This window comes from Lygodium microphyllum, chromosome 3 (assembly GCF_053477565.2).
Source record: "Lygodium microphyllum isolate KBCC chromosome 3, Lygodium_microphyllum_v1.1.10, whole genome shotgun sequence".
NCBI lineage: Eukaryota > Viridiplantae > Streptophyta > Polypodiopsida > Schizaeales > Lygodiaceae > Lygodium > Lygodium microphyllum.
Genome location: NC_141137.1, coordinates 30344671 through 30363650, shown reverse-complemented (window position 1 = coordinate 30363650; position 18980 = coordinate 30344671). Strand labels below are relative to the sequence as shown.

General features: G+C 42.9%; 1 protein-coding gene across 2 annotated transcripts in view; it reads left to right on the top strand.

Moving 5' to 3' along the window:
* LOC148038188 (uncharacterized) overlaps nucleotides 1-14982 on the top strand; it is a 71071-nt gene extending 56089 nt beyond the window's left edge. For both annotated transcript variants that reach the window (XM_087669827.1, XM_087669826.1), the window contains 7 exons: nucleotides 3293-3354; nucleotides 3589-3805; nucleotides 4287-4460; nucleotides 4561-4665; nucleotides 4822-5083; nucleotides 13966-14280; nucleotides 14621-14982. In XM_087669827.1, the coding sequence (XP_087525953.1) occupies nucleotides 3293-3354; nucleotides 3589-3805; nucleotides 4287-4460; nucleotides 4561-4665; nucleotides 4822-5083; nucleotides 13966-14280; nucleotides 14621-14982 (1497 nt within the window). The remainder of the gene's footprint in view (nucleotides 1-3292; nucleotides 3355-3588; nucleotides 3806-4286; nucleotides 4461-4560; nucleotides 4666-4821; nucleotides 5084-13965; nucleotides 14281-14620) is intronic.
* The last annotated feature ends 3998 nt before the right edge of the window (nucleotides 14983-18980 follow it).

The window sequence follows — 18980 nt, the reverse complement described above, 5'->3', positions numbered from 1 at the left end:
AAAGATAAATTTATTCAATATTATAATAAACTAAGTGTGTATAACAATAAAAAAGAAAGTATAAACATATGATGAGGAGTGTGTATGCGTGTATTGTGCATATTAGACAAAATGAAGATGAGTTCTCAAAATTTCCTCTTCATAGTTGGGAGTCCAAAGGTCTAGTAGAAGTGTATCACTGTTGACTTAATTATGAGGTATCCAACCTTTGTATGTGAAACTAGAGTATTTCTCATTAGCCTATCGTTTAATAGCCCCTCTAAAACTAACAAGTTCATTATTTGTAAATGATTCAAAGCCTTCTTCATATATATTTCATCACAACTTGTTAAGCTAAAGAAGGTGCATTACACATTAAACCTTTATTAGCTCATTGAAACTGCCCCAAAACTCAAAATCTAGCAAATTTTCTATGCCCCATAAGCGTTTAAACACCCAAGCTTTGGGAGAATCCACACCTATAAATAGGAGGCTACCTAGCCACTTGCTCCATCCATTCTTATCCCAATCTATCTCCAACTCATCATCACATGGCTACCAACCCCTCCTACTGCTGCTGCCCACTGCTTCTTGATTATCTCCAACTGCGTCATGATCATCCGAAGGCTATCCACACCTATGTCTAGTTCCAGCTGTTGTCACCATCACTCCAGTCCTATATTCGGCTGCTGCAGCCCTTGTAGGAGTGCTCCTAGTTCTTCCCCAATAATTAGGACTTGATGGGTTGCTATGTTTTCATCCCTATAGGCTCCCTGTTACTGTTTCATCAAGAGCACTTTTCAGCATCAATCTGATCTACAGTTGCATCTATATCAAGTCATTTTGGCATTTTCACCACTTTTTTTCATTAGCCTTTGCTTAGACTGGTGGTTACTCCACTCAGGGTCCATCCCAATGGATGTCATACATTGACATCTCCCTCAACCCACTCCCATAAGAGCCATCGGCTGTTGGATAACTCTCCCCTTAAGCATTCTATATGTTTTTTATTCATTTATTCATTCATTATTCAGTTATCTTCATTTTGCATTTTTGTGTTTTTGCATTAGTGTTTCAGTTCATGATATTTTAGTCATGGTCATACACTCTGTGTTTTCCTTTGCAAACCCAATTGTATCTCCACATGGTATCAAAGCCGATGCTTTTCTAAAGGGTTAGTTGAAGCTATCGTGGATTGCTTGATTTGTTCTTAATTACACTATACATCACATGCCGATTCACGATGGCTTAGACCACACCACCTTGGGATCCTCTGATGTTCTCTAAGGTAACTCCTATCTTGATTTAGAGAACAACACTCCATCTATTAACCTTTCTTCTACAGATTATTCATGGGGCCCAGCTCTTCTTTGTCTCATATTCTTTCACGAGGTGCATCTCAATTGGGGTACTCCACTTATGAGACTGGTCACCTCTCAATTGAGGAAAGACTATCCACTTGAGAGACAATCGAAAGTTCAAAGTCTTCCCAATCAAGCCCGGTGGCAAGTTCGTGCAATGCATTTTTGTGTGAGTTTGATTATGTCTGAACTACTCCTTCCTTTATCTTCTATTCCATTTGAGTACGAGTTAGTGCTTCACATTTCTCACCCTTCCCTCCCACTTTCACTTCACATTTAGATTCATGTATACTAAATCTAGAACTTTACTTTAGAGACCTACGCTAGGTTATCTAGTTTTAGCACACATTGTCTCTACTACACATTTAGGCTTTAGGCCATCATTAGACACTCAGAAATGTACCACTTTGCACCCTCGTGCTTTGTTGCCGGGTATGCCACCTGTTCACTATGCACCTCTTTTATATCCACAAGTGTCTCTCTTTGTCCTCTGGTCTTGTTGTGTAGAAATCCCCTTCCTGCACACTCTACCACCCTCTCGAGTTGCTCAAACACACAAACCCCCTTCTTATGTTGCTGAGTCACTTCCTTCATTGAAGGAAACAAGGAATGGAAAGGAATTACCTACACACTTAGACCCAATCCCACTCCCCCCCATGATGTTAAACATGGATCATGTTCTGATGCAAATGCTCAATCATCTTTGGAAAAAACGTGGAAGAGTAAAGTCCAAACCTCACAACAATCCTTCTAGCATTACTTGCCTAAAAAGAATAGGTGTTGTGTATATTTATAGATATGGATCCTCCCACAATTGGGGTATTGGCTTATGAGACACGAAAACTTTGGTAATCTGTGAGTTTTGGGGCTGTTTTAAAGAGAGAAAAAAGATTTAATGTGTAATGCATCCCTTTAGCTTAAAAGGTCTAAGAACAGGTGCAGAGGCTTGCAGGGTGGGTGGAAGAGGAGTGGATGCATGCAGATCTGGATGAATACTGCCTGGTCTTATACCAGCTTTGTAAACTGAGTATCCAAGAAGGTCAGTATGTAGGCAACAAAAATGATGATGGGCCAAGCAGTTAGGCAAAAGGCTCAGAATGAGGGGGAAGCTATAGTGCACAGACAGAAGGTATGCAGGCCTACAAGACTGAGAAGAACTGCACAGGCTTGAAGGTCTGAGAACAGGTGCAGAGGCTTGAAGGGCAGGTGGAAGAAAAGTGGGTGCATGCAGGTCTGGACGAATACTGCCTGGTCTTATACCAGCTTTATAATCTGAGTGTCCAGACCTTAGGCTTTCTAAGTATTGACAATTAAAGTTGCTTATCACATCACAGAATGGAAATGCGTTTGCATACTCGCCCATAGCACTCCTTATCTCAATCATGCTGAGCAATGTACATTTCTTTAATCACCTAGAACAGTCAAACATATCCAGCACTTATTCTAACTTTACATTAGCATTATTGCCCTATCTTACAAAGAACTGTTCGTTAATGGGCAACCAAAATTAGCTTGAAACTCCAGTCCTACATGTTCTCTCCATCTGGGATACATATTTTATCCATAATCTATACATCTTGTTCTGGTAAAGTGGATCACTGATGCTGGTTAGCAGCATTGACATACTGCTTAAATTTTCTGCTATAACATCCTACCACCTTTGTGACAGCTCTCTTAAAAGTAAAACCTACAAAAACATGTTTATAAGACTGCTTATATGGTGCTTACCGTGTTTTTTCTAAGAGTTAACTTCACATACTGTTAACTACTTGGTATTTCTCCAGGAGTTCTAGTATGCATGTAATTTCAAAGTAAAAGGGGTTAGGTTAAATTGTGTACTTCATTGCACAAGTCTCAAGTTCCTCACTCATTGGTAGCATGTGTTTCCAACACAACACTGAAATGGATCGAGCTGTACTAAGTGGCCATTCATATGACAATCTATATTGCAGGATGGCAACTGCTGCGAAAGTGGGAGTCTTGATGCATGTGGTCTTTGTGATGGGGAGTCGCTGTAAATCCAAAGCCGTACCTTCCAGAACTAAGTTCAATATATAATCTACATTTTTTTTCCTCCAGTATTATCATTTTTAATTTTGCTCTGTTTAGCTCAATAACCAGTTTCATGCTTCGCATCTAGTGTGTTCTTCAAGAATCAGAAACCTTGATGAAATAGTCAAAGAAGATTGAAAGTTAATGAATGCCTGGCTACAGAAAGGATAATGGCACCTTCACTTGTATGTTTCAGATTTCTGGACTCAATAAATCAATGTTGCTCTTCTATACGAGATGAGAAGGGGGTATGTTGTGCAAGTGGAAATTTGGATGAATGTCATACATGTGATGGAGACGGGATAAGTTGTGCCACAAACTTCACAGTGACAGTAGCATTAGATCCAACATTTGAGGTTTCTGACAATACATCTTCAGCATGGCTCCATGTTCTGGGACCTTTGATGGGAAAGGTAAGCATTTTGCACAAGACTCTACTTGCCAACCCTTCTGAGTTTTCTTCACTTTTTTGTTTTGCTGAGAGTAGAAGTCAGTAAAGATCCTGTTACAACAAGCACCACACAGGCAAATACATTCTCTCTCTCAAATTTTGAATCCTGCATGAATTAATTCTTTCCTTGTCCAAGATAAGATACATGTTCATGGGTTTGTATCATCACGTGTTGAAGTTTGCTTCTTGCCTTTCTCTGGAAAAATAAAAAGTTTGTACATTGCTTCTGTTTTCACTATCAGCTTATTTTATACTAGTTTGTTTAAGAGGACTGAAATGAATCCCTTGATATTTTTTCCTTCAAATGCAAGTATCGGGTTTGATGATACTTTTCTGAAGCCTCTTAATCAATGTAAACGTTTTAGGATGTTTTAGAATTTTATGAAGAAAGTGATGCATTCATTGAGTACAATTATTCATCACTGTGGTATGATCTAATACAGATTGGAGATTCTCTCGGAATTTCCACAAGCGCTTTGATCTTAGATGAGGTTAAACTTACATCAAGCCTTTTGGGTGATTGTTATAATGACCCTGATCCTCAACACGGTTGCCTTCAATCTGAATCACCTCAAGTTCGTGGCATTCTTAATCTCACAGCGCTTCCTATTCCCCTTGTAAGTGCTTTCTATTATCATGAACTTCCACCTCCTAAGGAAAATACTTTGGCAACACAGTTCCTTGCTAACATTCTTATTACGAATTTGTACATCTCAGACAAATTTATCAGCAATGAGATTATCAAAGTTTGAAATCCATTCAGCACTGTCAATAGATTCACCAATTACAGTATCAACTATCATTGGCAGATCTACTGTTGAGGTGAGCCTATTTGGAAATGGACTTTGGTTTCAGATTGATTTTGAAATTTCCTTTTGTAGTGAAGATGGTGCTAATATAAAGGTGTACCAACTTGGAGTTGGATCTTTATTTTTGTTACTTTTTAAAACCCGCCTTTAATGGATAAACTTCTATTAGGAAAGTCCTACATCTTTGAACATAGCATCAGTCACAAACATACAAAGAGCTGGAATTTGTGGCAATGGTATATGCGAAAGGGGGGAGAGATGTAACTCAAAAGGAACTAGTGCAACTACGAACAATCCACTTTGCTGCTTGGAAGACTGTCCATTTGTGCCTATTCCTTGTCCAATTCCTTTACATGGACCACGAGCAAAGTTCGTGTGTGCAAACAATGGAGTTTGCCTGGACTCAACAGGACAGTGTGACTGCTTTAAAGGTATGATAAAACTAGTTAATTATTTTTCCCTCGTATCATTTGCACAAACAAGGTTCTTAAATGCAAAGGCATAACTCAAGAATCAGGTATATAAATCACTAATTTTATAAACTGAGCCTTGAATTTCCATGACAAGAAAGATATTAAGCTGACACAAGGAAAGTGTTCAGCTTGCATAGAAGCTTCAATCTTCCATGATCAAAATTTACCAAAATTTTCCCCCCTTTATCCATGTCTGTCCTGGCCCTGTTTCTTCATCACCCGTCCCTGCACACTTCCCCATGTCTGCCACACCTCTTGCAATTGAAATGGAGGCCAATTGACAACCTCAAATAGGCACTCAAATCACTAATCAACAATAAAAGAAAAACCATGGTCAAAAACAACCAAGTTCAACAATGTCTATTGGACAAAATTACCAAGCTTGAGAGCGAAGCAAATGAAGGAAGAAATTATAGCCTCGAAAAGCATCGGGCGTGAAGAAGAGGAAATCCAAGAAGGTACAATCAATGCCACAAAGGAAGAAATCTCCAAGGCAATAGCCATCAAGCTTGAGGCCACGCAACACAGGTGGGTGGGAGTGGTGAAAAAGAACATTTAGAAGTAAGTGGAAAATATAGTTTTAAAGAGGAAGTGGAAAAGGATAGTCATAAAGAGAATGGGTGGAAGTGGTAAAAAGGAACATTAAGAAGGAACTCTGGAGGAAGAGAGTTCCTTCTTCAACCTATAAACCTTCCCATCTAAGGAACCAAAGCCAGGAGGCTGCTCGATATAGATCTCCTCTTTCAAATCATCATTCAAGAAGACCGACTTCACATCCAATTGAAAGACAGGCGAGACTAGCCAAGGCAAGAACAACAAGAATAGTAGCCATGCGAGCAGTGGGGGCAAAAGTATCATGGAAATCAACACCTGGGCGCTGTGCAAAACCTTTAGCAACAAGGCGAGCCTTGTGCTTGTCCAAAGAGCCATTACTATGATACTTGGTCTTGAAGACCCACTTAACACCGATCACCTTCTTATGAGAGGGACGAGGCACAAGGTACCAGGTGCCATTCCCCTCAATAGCTTCCAACTTGGCTTCCATTGCTTTCTTCCAAGGTGCTGACTGTAAAGCCTCCTTCACGGAGATGGGCTCTTGGTCCTGCATAACACAAGACATCAAACAGTAGTTAGAGCAAACAAGCTCTGTAGAATGTGCCTAGTGCCTCCTTGACCTTCCTAGTCCATCCTACGATTCCCACTCCTCACGGACCCTCTTGATCCCTAAATCTCGGAGTGTGTCATGGGCCCAACGAGGAGGAGGCCGGATCTCTTCTCGTCGCTCTCCATCTACTAAAGACTCCGGAACATCCACCGGCGGAAGCTCCACTAGGGTGGCCAGTGAAAAAGAGGACTCTATATCTGAAGAAGAATCTCCAATAAGAGGCTCTGGCTCCAAAGGAACTATCTCGGGAGCCCAACTCTTCCCGCGATCTCCAAGTACGGGGTGCTCCTTACTCTTCTCTATGGCCAGAACTTCCACGAACCGCACATCTTGGATCGTGTAGACATTCCACTTCACGGGACCATACAAGCGATAACCTTGGGACTGGGAGCTGTAGCCAACAAATACCTATCGTCAGGAAGTCGCTTCAAATTTGTCATGCTCCGTCTTCGGGATGTGCACATAGGCGTCACACCCAAAGATCCTGAATAAGAGACATCAAGTTTAGTCCTAAAGTAAGCCTCAAAAGGTGTCATCCCTGTCAACGGCCGAAGTAGGGGATTGATTTTGATGTGGACTACCATAGCCATTGCCTCGGCCCACAGAAACTAAGGTGTTTGTCGGTGCTCCATCATGATGCATGCCATCTCAATCACACTTTGGTTCTTCCATTCCAAGATGCCATTTTCTTGAGGAGTGTAAGTATTAGTAAACTCCTGGTGAATGCCTTTATCTACAAAAAACAAGTAAACTCATTACAAACAAATTCATCACCCTTGTCTGATCGCAAGGTCTTCAATCTCCGGCCCGATCGGTTCTCTTCGAAGAGAAGCCAATCCTTGAAGTGGGAGAAAGCCTCCAACTTCAGCACCAAGAAATAGGCCCACGTCATCCTATTGTAGTCATCTACGATCAACATGAAGTATGAGCTCCCCTTCAAGGGCTCGTTTCTCATAGGGGCACAAAAATCCACAGATACAAGCTCCATAGGTGAAGTAGACCGCCTCGAAGCTTTGTTAGGAATTGCATCCCTATGCTGCTTCCCACGAATGCAGGGGACGTATGGCAACTGGCTCACCACTATGTCCTGGCAAACCTTGAACAAGCAATCCTCGCGATGCCTTCGGAAGATAGTTATAGTTCAAGTGGCCAAACCGAGCATGCCATAGCTCGAATTATGTCTGAGAGGTAAGAAAAAGAGAGGTAAGAGCGAAAGAAGACTTCAATTTGTAGATGCCATTCTCCTCATACCTTGAAGAGAGAACCTTCCTCAATCCACGATCAAGGACTCAAACAGCATCACTGTCAAACTCCGCCAAAAGACCAAGAGAACAAATCTTATGTACCGAAAGCAAATGATACCCTAAACCTGACACATGCAACACCTCGGAAGTATGGGTACCACAGCGTCCATCTAGAATCAACTGCATCTCACCCCGTGCAACAATAGACACAGAAGAGTTGTGTCCTATGAGAATCTACCCACGCAAGGGTAGCAAATGGGCAATACCAACTGTCGAAGGAGTCGTGCCGTGAGGCACCACTGTCCACGATCCACTCTCAAGCTTGGGGAGCTGTCATCGCAGTATCAGAAGTCTTTGATGTAGAGTCCTCAACGACTGCTAAGTGTAGAAAAGCAACTGATGAGGGTCCAACCACCACTCCAAAATCCTTTGTGTCCTTCTTCTCGGTGTCCTTGTCCTTGTCGAGGCATTTCTTCTTTCAATGGCCGGTCTTACCACAAATATAGCATGTCGATTCTTTCTCTTTGTCCTTGGATTTGTTGTCCTCCTTCCTCTTTTGGTTCTTCCCCTTCTTCTGAGAGGCTTGACCAATCAATGCATTTGATTTGGAAGCATTCCAACCCTTCAATTGTTCCTCTTGGTCCAAGATCATAGGAACTAACTCCCAACGAAGAGTCGGCTCCCGCCCTAAAGCAATAAGAGCGGAATAAAAGGCACCGAATGGTGGCGGCAACTAGGACAGTAAGGTAATCGCCATGTCTTCGGAGGAAAGCAGCTTCCCGCATTTTGAACCTGCATCTCAAGCTATCGAAGCTTGTTGATGTGTTCCCGAAAGCGAAGAAGACTTATTCACGAACAGGGTTTGCATTTGCACCTCCAAAGAAACCCTCTTCATAAGCGTCATCCGGTTATACATCTGGTCAAGCTCCACCCATATCTCCCGAGCCACCATCAAGTGCTCTATATGGACTATCACTACTGTAGTACAAGACAAAAAAAGAAAAGAATGAATCCTAGCATTTAGCTTGTCCCAATGAGATTGAGCCTTGGTCAACTCTGCACGAGTATTTGGAGAGAGTTTGGACTCATCTCTCACCGAGGGCTAGTCGATCTCCGTCATGAGCTCTGCCAAATCGTAAGACTCCAGTATGGCCAACATTATCACGCGCCAGATGTGATAATTGTCACCATCGAGCCTAGAACTCCACGTTAGTCTCTGTAGACATCTTCACCTGCAATGCCTGCACAAACACAAAAGAAATCCCCTCTAACTGTAAGAATGTAGCCTGCAAGAGCTCTTTTCTCCGCTTCTCGAACCTTCTTCAACCGCCAGAGGCGATGAAAAGGTAAAATCTACACTTAAAGGCCAAAAACGCAGCCTTCCACCTCTTCAAATAGCAACAAACAGCAGTAAATTCACCAGCTGTGCTCCTTTCCCACGCACCCACGCTCACTTCAGCCTTGTTCCGATGCACAGCCCTCCCACTCGCCTTCAAACGCTGGAAACGCAGCCTTGTGTCACGCTGAAATCTCCTCTTCAGGTAGGTTCTTCACTCGGTCAGTTCGTCTTCACTGCTCTAATACCATGTCAGAGTGCAGCGATGCGGAAGCGTGGGACCAAGACTCAAAGAGTAGAGTGAACACAGAGAGGAGAGAGAGAGAGAAAGAGACAGAAGAACAAGATGATCTTCTGTATGAAGTATGCTGAATACAAAGGAATTTAAATATGTACACGGGCGCGATGCGTATGTCTGCGTATCTCCACCTCAATGATGCCACCTGCTGTTCACCTCAAAGTATGCTGCAATCTGCCCGATCTCAGCCCTGAAATCTGCAGTCGCCAAGTGTGGAACAATGTGCCAGAGAGCTGCTATATATAGCAAAAAAGAAATGCCAAATAATGACCAGGTCAACTGCATTAAATGCAGCCGACTGATGCAGAACTGTCCGATCTGTACTGTCCGCCAACTGCACCTGTCTGTCTGCAAACTGTCACGTGGCATCTGACCTGGCAGCGATGACGTGGCTGCTGACATGGCATCTGCACCTGATCTGATCCTGACGGAGCTGTCAACCTGCTCCGCACACTATAACACTCTGGAATGGCTGCCTGGCTGGGAAATACATATGTACACAGCCTAACTGAGGAAAATGCTTGTCCAAGGGATGACAGTCTCTAACACCACCTTCATCTACTCACCTCTTTTCCCTTCCACACTTGCCATCTTCCCTAGCCCTACCCCTTCCACAGCTGCTTGCAGCTACCCTTCTACATGCCTGCTCGTCAGCCATTGCCTTTGCCCTCTTTTCAGCCTTGCGCTTCTGCCCAACCATTCTGCCAATTACTCTGCCCTCTTTTGTCTACCCTCTACCCACCATTCTGCACATGGCTCCCACCCCCCGCCTATTTGCCCACAGCTCCTCTTTTATCTGCCTATCCGCCGATAGTGCACCAACCACCCAACAGCCCACCTTTGCCCCCTTCTAGCCCTGCAACATAGGCACCTTCTAGCCTTTTTCTCGCAGCTGCTCTTCTACCTGCCTACCTGCCAGTCATGCACCAATCACCCAGCAGCCTGCCTCTGCCCTCTTTTAGCCCTGTGCTCCTATTGTTCATACTTCTTGCGGAAGGCTTTCAAATCAAAGGCCGAGGTTTCATCAAAGAGAACCTTGCTCTGATACCATGTGAAAAAATATCCTAATGCAAGAGAGTATGTTGCACTAATGACGAATCCTAAAATGCAACAAGGCAACCTCCAAGATATTTGACAATAGTAAACGCAACAAGGGTGATGCCGGATTAGTGACAGGCAAAGAAGCAAGCTATGGCGGATGGAACTCCATGGAGGTGATATATATATATATATATATATATATATATATATATATATATATATATATATATATATATATATATATATATATAACTCTTGCAAGCACACACAAACTCACGTCAGTCACCTAACACGCCAGTGAATAATATCATGCCGCATCACCAAGGCACGTAGTGGATGTCAGCTCATGTATAGCTTGATATCTCAACACTCCCCCTCAAGCTCAACATGAGTCGTAAACTCCAAGAATAGTCCTAAAGCGTCGAAGCTTCTCAACTCCCAAGGCCTTGGTGAAAATGTCAACAGCTTGTTTCTCTGTTCTAACATAAACCAAGTCAATATCACCTACCAGAACCCTCTCTCAAATGAAATGGTAATGGACCTCTATGTGTTTGGTCCACGCATGATACACTCGATTCCTAGCCAATTGAATATTGCTAAGGTTATTACAATAGATGATAATCTTCTTATCCACCTTTGCTTAAAAGATGTCTGAGAATCAAATATCCTCTGCCTTTGAACCAAAGAAGTCCATTCTGCCACTTAAAATCGGGAAATTCAGATTCATTGCCTTACTTTTATTTCTTCATGATGTTAGCTATGTTCTCATCTAAAAATATTATTGCTTAAAAGATGTCTAAGAAGTCAAATCCTCAGAGGCCTTTGAACCAAAGAAGTCCATTCTGCCACTTGAAATCGGGAAATTCAGATTCACTGCCTTACTATAAATTCTTCATGATGTTAGCTATGTTCTCATCTAAAAATATTATTTTTGTATGTCTTGGATCTAATCTTTATAAAGTGTACAAATAGTAGAAACAAAACATGTCCATATCCTAGATAATGTATATGACACTACATTATCCTTGCCTGCCATATAAGAGATCTCAAATTCAACCTTGCAATATAGCTAACCACTTTCTTTGCTTAGGAAATAGGTTAGGTTGTGAAAGAAAATACTTTAGATTGATAGTGAGATATGTGGGATAAAAGTACAAGTGATAGGGCCTGAATATATAGGCTAAGGTATCCACCTACACCCTTGACCCTTATTTCACACCTAAGCATGCACTTTCACACACACAATGTGTGTTCACACACCAATCACCTTCCACTTCCATAGACGCAGAACCAACTCCCAAGTCTAATTACGCTTGATTGCATCAAACTCCTCCTACATAGCACATCGCCAAACATCCTATGTAAGAGTCCCATCAACTGTAGTAGATTCATGATCTTGAAGAATTTGTGATATAAGAGCATAGTTCACATAAGAGTGAACTATCCCGTTGGGTCTCAATCCTAGCTTATCTATGTGGGGGCAAAGGGGTCACAGGAAAGCAACACATGCATCATCCATGAGCCATCAATACCACCAAGAAATGGTGATAGACTCATCATGCTGCGGGGGAGATCAAGAGGCCTCAAGAACCTGCACTACACTTGTCTAGGATAGAGACTCCTCATTGGATAAAGGTACATCCCCTCATCAAAAGAAGAGGGCTCCTCAAATGACTCGAGTCCCCAAAAGATACTTGAGGGGGGAGGAGTAGAAATACTCGAAGGAGAAGAAAGAGGAGGAGCCCTCAAGAATCAAAGACAAGTGGAAGGGGGAGGAGTAGAAATACTCGAAGGAGACAGAAGAGGAGGAGCCCTCAAGGATCAAAGACAAGCGAAAGGGGGAGGAGGGGGTGGAAGGAGAGGGGAAGAGGGACAGGGAGGGGGAGGGGGAGGGGAAGGGGGAGGGGGAGGGGGGAGAAGTCGAAGACGAATATGGGGTGCCAATAAGTAACCTGGAAAGGGGGGGGGGGGGGGAGGTAACATGTTAGTCGATAACAAAGAACCACCTACAGAAAAAGCATCATCAATGGAATCGTCAAAGGCCATAGCGTCATCAAAGATCACATCTTTGCTCACATCAACTTTCGTGTCTTTGGATCATAGAGCCGATAGCCCTTCGTGGTCGAGATGCAACCCACTAAGATTAAGCTTCTTTGACTTCATGTGAAATTTGTTGGCTCGTTTCTTTTTGTCCACATGAACATAAGCATCACACCCAAAGATGCAAAAGTTGGACAAAGAGGGCTCCTTTCCAAAGAAATCCTCATAAGAAGTCATGTCCTGCAATGCAAAAGTTGGAGACCTCTTGTGGATATACACTGTTGTAGCAACCACCTGAACTGAAAGAGAGTGCGTTAAACTCCGATGCTCCAACACTGCTTGGGTCATCTCAAGCATGGTCCAATTGGTGCACTCCACCGCACCATTCTTTGATGGTGAGCTTGGATAAGAATACTCCACCCAAATGTCGTGATCCCTACAAAACTTAGGAAAAACGTTAAGAGTAAAACTCATCACCATGGTCAACTCATACACCTTGAACCTTGAAAGACATTTGCGTTTTAGCAAACACCTTATGTTCACAAAAGTTAGAGTACACCTCACTCTTGTACTCTAACTTCTATGGTTGTTGTGATGTGTTGTTGGTTTCTATGGCATCATTTGCATCTTGTTGTCCAAATGTAGCTCGCAATATTGCTAGACATACGCTTCAATCTAAAGCATTATCTTCCAATCTATTTTCCATGAGTGTGACAAAACCATATGCTCCCCTATAATGACAAGTTGGTTCTTTGTCAATAACACGAGCCTGTTCTCCCCAAGTAAGAGCTCTCCTCTATACTCCTAGGACTGCAGTGGTCCCAAAAGCAATGCCTCTTGAGTCCTCTTGGCCTCTCCATATCTCAACCAGGCTGTCAGTACACCACAATCCAACCAGAGCCTTCTACAGGCCTTCTACAAGATGCTATAACCATGAGCCAAAGAAAGAGAGATCTCTAGGCTCAAGTTCGTTTGAAAGGAAGGGCTAAGTAATGTGCTGAGAAGTTGCTAGGTCACTTGAATCAACCTCATTTGAACCCTTCTACTAGTCTCATCATCAACTAAAAAACATGATGTCAAGAGGCCCCTCTAGGGGTATGTCCCCAGATCCACTTTCCTAAATGCCAATGTCCTCTGATATGGCCAATATCTCCAACCCTCGTGCACCAGGTAGCCAGGTGTAGATCTAATAAGATCATGTTTTGTCATAGTGAGCTACCACAATCATCCAAAGTCAGGGCAGCCTGAATACTCTCTATAAGTCAACCTGAGAGTAAGAAGAATCCCTATCTGACAATGGCTGTCATCAAAAGGGTGGATATGTCCTCTTGAAAACAAGCCTCAAGCAGGAAAGCAAGTGGGTAAGGGGGAATGAGTGATTAAGGCTTGTCAAGTGGACCAATAAAAATGGCATACGAAAGCTAGGGCAGCACCAGTGCCAATGGTTGATAGTTGGTTCACAAATGTTGACCTGTAAATGTGGAAAATGTAGTCCTAAATTTATCCCCAGGTCTCCTACTATCCGTGCTGATAATCTAGGCTAATGTCCTGAGAATAAGAAAGAAATACCTCTCATGGGAGCATAGGAATCTACTCACCAAAATACAATTAAGGTTCACATGTCCTTGGTGACGCCAAGAAAAAGCAGACAAGCTTGAGCATCAAATCTAAAACCAATGGCCATAAATATATGCTGGTGTGTATGTGAAATGGCAGGTTATACAGGTGCAGATTGCTCCAATTGCACAGTGAGATGGGTGAAGCAGTTGGATGGCAGCTGCAGAAAACTGGCTGAAGCAAGGGAGATGGAAGAACTGTCAAAAATCTTTGAGTCACAAGGCCTGCAAAGTATGTCGGGCGAGTCAGAGGCTCAGAAGAGAAGTGAGCTGCATGTAAAGAAAAGTGTGGCTGCCATTGTAGCGACAATGCTGATCACGGTCCTAATTACCCTCACCCTTGTCCTTCTCTATGTTGTTGTCAAACAGCGCTCTGTTGAGGCAACGGACATGGGTGATGCGACCACAGGAACAGGTCTCTCTCTCTCTCTCTCTCTCTCTCTCTCTCTCTAACACACACACACATGAATGAAGAAGCTTGAACTGATGAATTGAAAGATTTACAAAGGGCCTTGTGGCCAACCAAGCAGACTCATAAACAGGTAGAAAATACACACACTCACTCTCTCTCTCTCTCTCTCTCTCTCTCTCTCTCTCTCTCTCTCTCTCTCTCTCTCTCGTGAAAGTGAACCACAATAAATGTTAAACTAAACATGCTCGCATTGCTTAAGCACACAACCACCCACATAATGAAAAGGATGCCACTTGGAATTGACTTGCATATCTAACAAATTGCTGTTCTCCTCCTCTTTCAGATGATTTGGATTACATGATTGCGCGTCAGAGCTGGCGCAACTCCATCTTCCCATTCAGGAAGGAGCCGCAGGTTGCAAGCTTGCAAGACATTGACAGCACATCGCAGAATTCGATCTTCATGAACGCGGCACCGGGGCCATCTATGGAGAGGACATCATCATCAAAGAAGTCTATCTCCCCGCAGCAGAATGAGCTGAAGGGTTGGAGGAAATCTGTGTTGCCTCGCCAAGGAAGCATCACAGGCTGGAAGAAGTCCCTGATGCCTCAGCAAGTGCAGTATGAGCTTATGGAATGTCTCCCCCCGCAAGGCACCTCATCATCCGATGCACAAACCACCATACAAAGCCAGGATACTGATTGATTCATTCATGTACGCAAACCATGACACGAAGCAAGGATGATGATTGATTATTGTGTAAACCCTTGCATACAAATTTCGGGATTCTTCTATGCGCACAACAGAATTCTGCCCCTCTTGCGCCGCATGTGTAAGCCATGTCCAGAGCAAACCTCCTCTTGCTCATTTTTTGAATTCATTAAGTTTGGAATTAACATTGCCTCCGACGGATGCCACATGTGCCTATGCCACTCATTGACTCGCAAAAAATGGCATTCTAGTATATTTTCCATTTTAAAAGACTGGTTAAAAATTTTCCGTGCATTCAAAACCAAGGCACGTTTATTTCTAGTAGTTTAGTTATAAAATCGGCCTTTTGCATAGTTTTTGGAAAAAAAAACTATCTAGCTAATTTGGAAGCGCGTCCTTAATTTGATTGTTTGGAAAAGCGGTTTTTCATGAACCTGTACATCATGGTCAAATTACTATGTAGTAACTAAAAGGTTTTTCATGAGCATATATCATCGTGGTTAAATTATGATGCCGAAGCACGCAAGGAACACTATCTTGCTTTGCGGCAAAGCGGGGTGCGAGGGAAGTAATGCTATCACATGGCAGCTTCACTTCCCTATCGCACAGTAACTTTGCCACCCCTGAGCGCAAAAAACATTACATACTTTACTCTCCTCTACTCGCAACCCGTCTCTCTCTTACCCCTTCTACACCTCCCCTCTATTTATTCACACTCTCTCATTCACACACACACACACTCTCTCTCTCTCTCTCTTACACGCATGTATAAAAGGCCAAATATGCATTTGCATCCAGGAGTACATAGACTCATATATACATGCAATGACCATGCACCAAACTTGTAAACTTGTATCCATACTTGCTCTATGCAACAGTTAGAAGTAGCTGTACATGATCCTTGGATGTTACAATGAGAAATAACATTGCTGCACTGAAGCGAACCACAAATGAAAGATACACAAACCACACCACAAAGTTTAAGTGTATCCAAGCATTACATACAGACTCTCAGTATTAATAACCCACACAGGTGAAGCAAAGCCTAAAACCAAAGTTTGTTCTAGAGACTACACTAATAACTTTGCACCACAAATTCAAGTATCAACAAACCACAAAGTGTCACTCCTTGATTGTGCATATGCATCTGTATCCAAATGTTACAAAATTTTTGAAACTTCCCATGGGGCCTAACCAAAATGAAGCTTTCTTTTCTTTGAGAAATCATTGGGAAATTTTCCATTCTCCAATACAACATGGCTAGACGAAGCAAGCCCCATCACCACTCTTCGTCTTGGTGATGGTACAAGGGACATGATAGTCTTTCCTCTCTTTCTTACACCTAAAATTTTAGAAGCCTTCAATATAAATGTAAACACATCTAACAACCAACAAAGACTACTTAACATTAGAACAACAATACCTAGCCTAACATCTGCAAACCACTCAATAGGCATTGTCACAGCTTGATGTAGTGTCACAAGACAACCGAGATCTTTAGATTCATACATCGGCCACCCCCTTGGTATACTATTAGTATGAGATCATCAAAACCTCTTATCTTGTTCAGCTTCATCCATATGCGCTGTAATGAAAGAAGTTGAGAGGAGAGAGAAAAAGAGATGAGGATAGAGAAAGAGAGCAAGAAGAAGGAAGAAGACTAGAAGAAGAGAGAGAGAGAAAATAGGAGAGAAGGAAGGAGGAAGTCATGGAAGGTGAAGATGAAGATGAAGAGTAGGATCTTGATAATAACTAGTTGCCCTAATCTGGGGCTCTTACACCTTAAATACCCCGGTCAATGTGACGGGGTGTCCAAACCTTAGTCAATGTGTATCCCGCTTGTTACAATCCATCCCCACTTAGAAGGTTTTTGCCCTAAAAAACAATGAGAAATAGAGGGGAGTGATGGGTGGACTAAGGGAGGGTTGTAGAGTACTACTCAGAGCCCTTTGACAATGAAAATTAGGTGTGTAGAGACTAGGGATAGCATGCAGTCTAAGACCAGTCTGCTGAAGTAAATAGGTCATAACTTTTGATAGGCTGCTCCAAATAGGGCATACCACATGTCGAAACGGAGCTTATGACGAGTACTTTCAGCCTATGTAGAATGCACATGCTTGTGATTTGAGTAAGTACAAAATTGTTCTAAAATAGTGTGCAGTCTACGGGCAGAGGGTAGTCAATTGGGGCATGATCGGCTAGTCTTCCAGCCGTTGGGCCTCATGGAGGTAGGGAAATTCATTAATGATGGTTACTGGGCGTCAAGAGGCTTCTTCCAAGGATAGGCCTTGCCATTTGATGAGGTATTCTTTGATGGATCGAGACCGTAAGTGCTTATCTCGCTGCCCAATGATTGCTTCGGGGACATATTGAGTGATGCCTTCTTCATCTATGGAGGCAAGTTCTTCCACATAGTCCACTAAGGAGCCTACAAAGAGTTCCAATTGGCTGACATGAAACACATTGTGGATTTTGGTGGTAGGGGGGAGTTCTAAGCGGTAGGCCAAGTCACCAACTCTCTTCAGGATTCGGTATGGGCCATAGAAGCAGTGAGCCAGCTTGTTAGTGCTGCCCTCTTTGAGAGTCGAGTAGCGGGACTTATGCACTTTCAAAATGACCAATTTCCCTTCTTGGAATTTCAAATGCCTTCATTTTTCATCAGCATAGAGTTTCATGTGTGTTTGGGTCTTTTGAAGGTTCATTTTGCATTGCTGAAGTAAAGCTTGCATGCGATCCAATTTAGCCTGACTCCGAGGATTGATCTTATCATTAAATAAGACTGTGGGGAGGGGAACCTTATACCCATATAAGGCCTCAAAAGGGAAAACTCCGATGCTAGAGTGCCTGGAGTTATTATATGCAAACTCAGCCAAGTGAAGCCACGTATCCCAACTATGTTGAACACCATGGCAAAAGTGCCTCAAATATGTCTCAAGCCATTTGTTCACTCTTTCAGTCTGGCCATCAATCTGAGGGTGGTATGCAGTGGATGGAGCAAGCTTGGTCTCCAAGGAGGTAAAAACTGTCAGCCAGAAGTTGCTCATAAACTTCACATCTTGATCATGTACTATGACTTGTGGCAAGTTATGCAACTTGAAGACATTTTTCATAAATTGAGTGGCCACTTGGGAGGCATTGTATTGGATCTTAGTGGGGATAAAGTGGGCTGCTTTAATGAGGCGATCAACGACCACATAGATATTGTTCCACCCTTTCTTAGTCGCAGGAAGGCCAGTGATAAAGTCCATTGTGATGTGAGTCCATTTTCCTTCAAGGATAGGGAGGGGATGCAAAAGAGGCCAGCGGGCCTGAGTGTACTATCCTTGTTCTGTTGGCATGGAACACATTTGGTCACAAAGTCCTTGATATCCCTCCATAAGCCTTTCCAATGAAAGCTTTTAGCAATCCTGTCATATGTTTTGAAAACACCCAAGTGACCAACAGTGGGGCAAAAATGCATCTCTTCCATGATCTTCTGCATGAAGGGGGAAGTGTGGGGGATGACAATCTTGCCATGGGACCAAATAAGGCCATGCTTAAGTTGATATTGGGATTTTTCAGCCATGACTCCATGTTATAATTTCTTAAATGTGTGGCTGAAGTGATCATCTAAGAAGTAAGCCTCTTGAAGCTCTTCAACCCAATCACTGTGTAATTCTGAGATAGAGGACACTCTGCGTGCCCACATTCGAGAGAGTGAATCAGCCACAATATTATCCTTGCCTCGAGTGTGTGAAATATCAAAGTCATATTTCTGTAAGGTTGCCACCCATTGTTGTTGCTTAGGAGTCAAAGTAGACTGAGTCAAGAAGTACTGGAGGACTCGATGGTCACTTTTTACTTAGAAGCGGCTGCCACACAAATAGTGGTGCCATTTCTTGATGGCATGGAGAATGGCCAACATCTCTTGGTCATATACATTCATTTGCATTTTCTTCTCATCAAGCTTGCGCCTCTCAAATGCAATCACACTATGCTCTTGCAACAATACT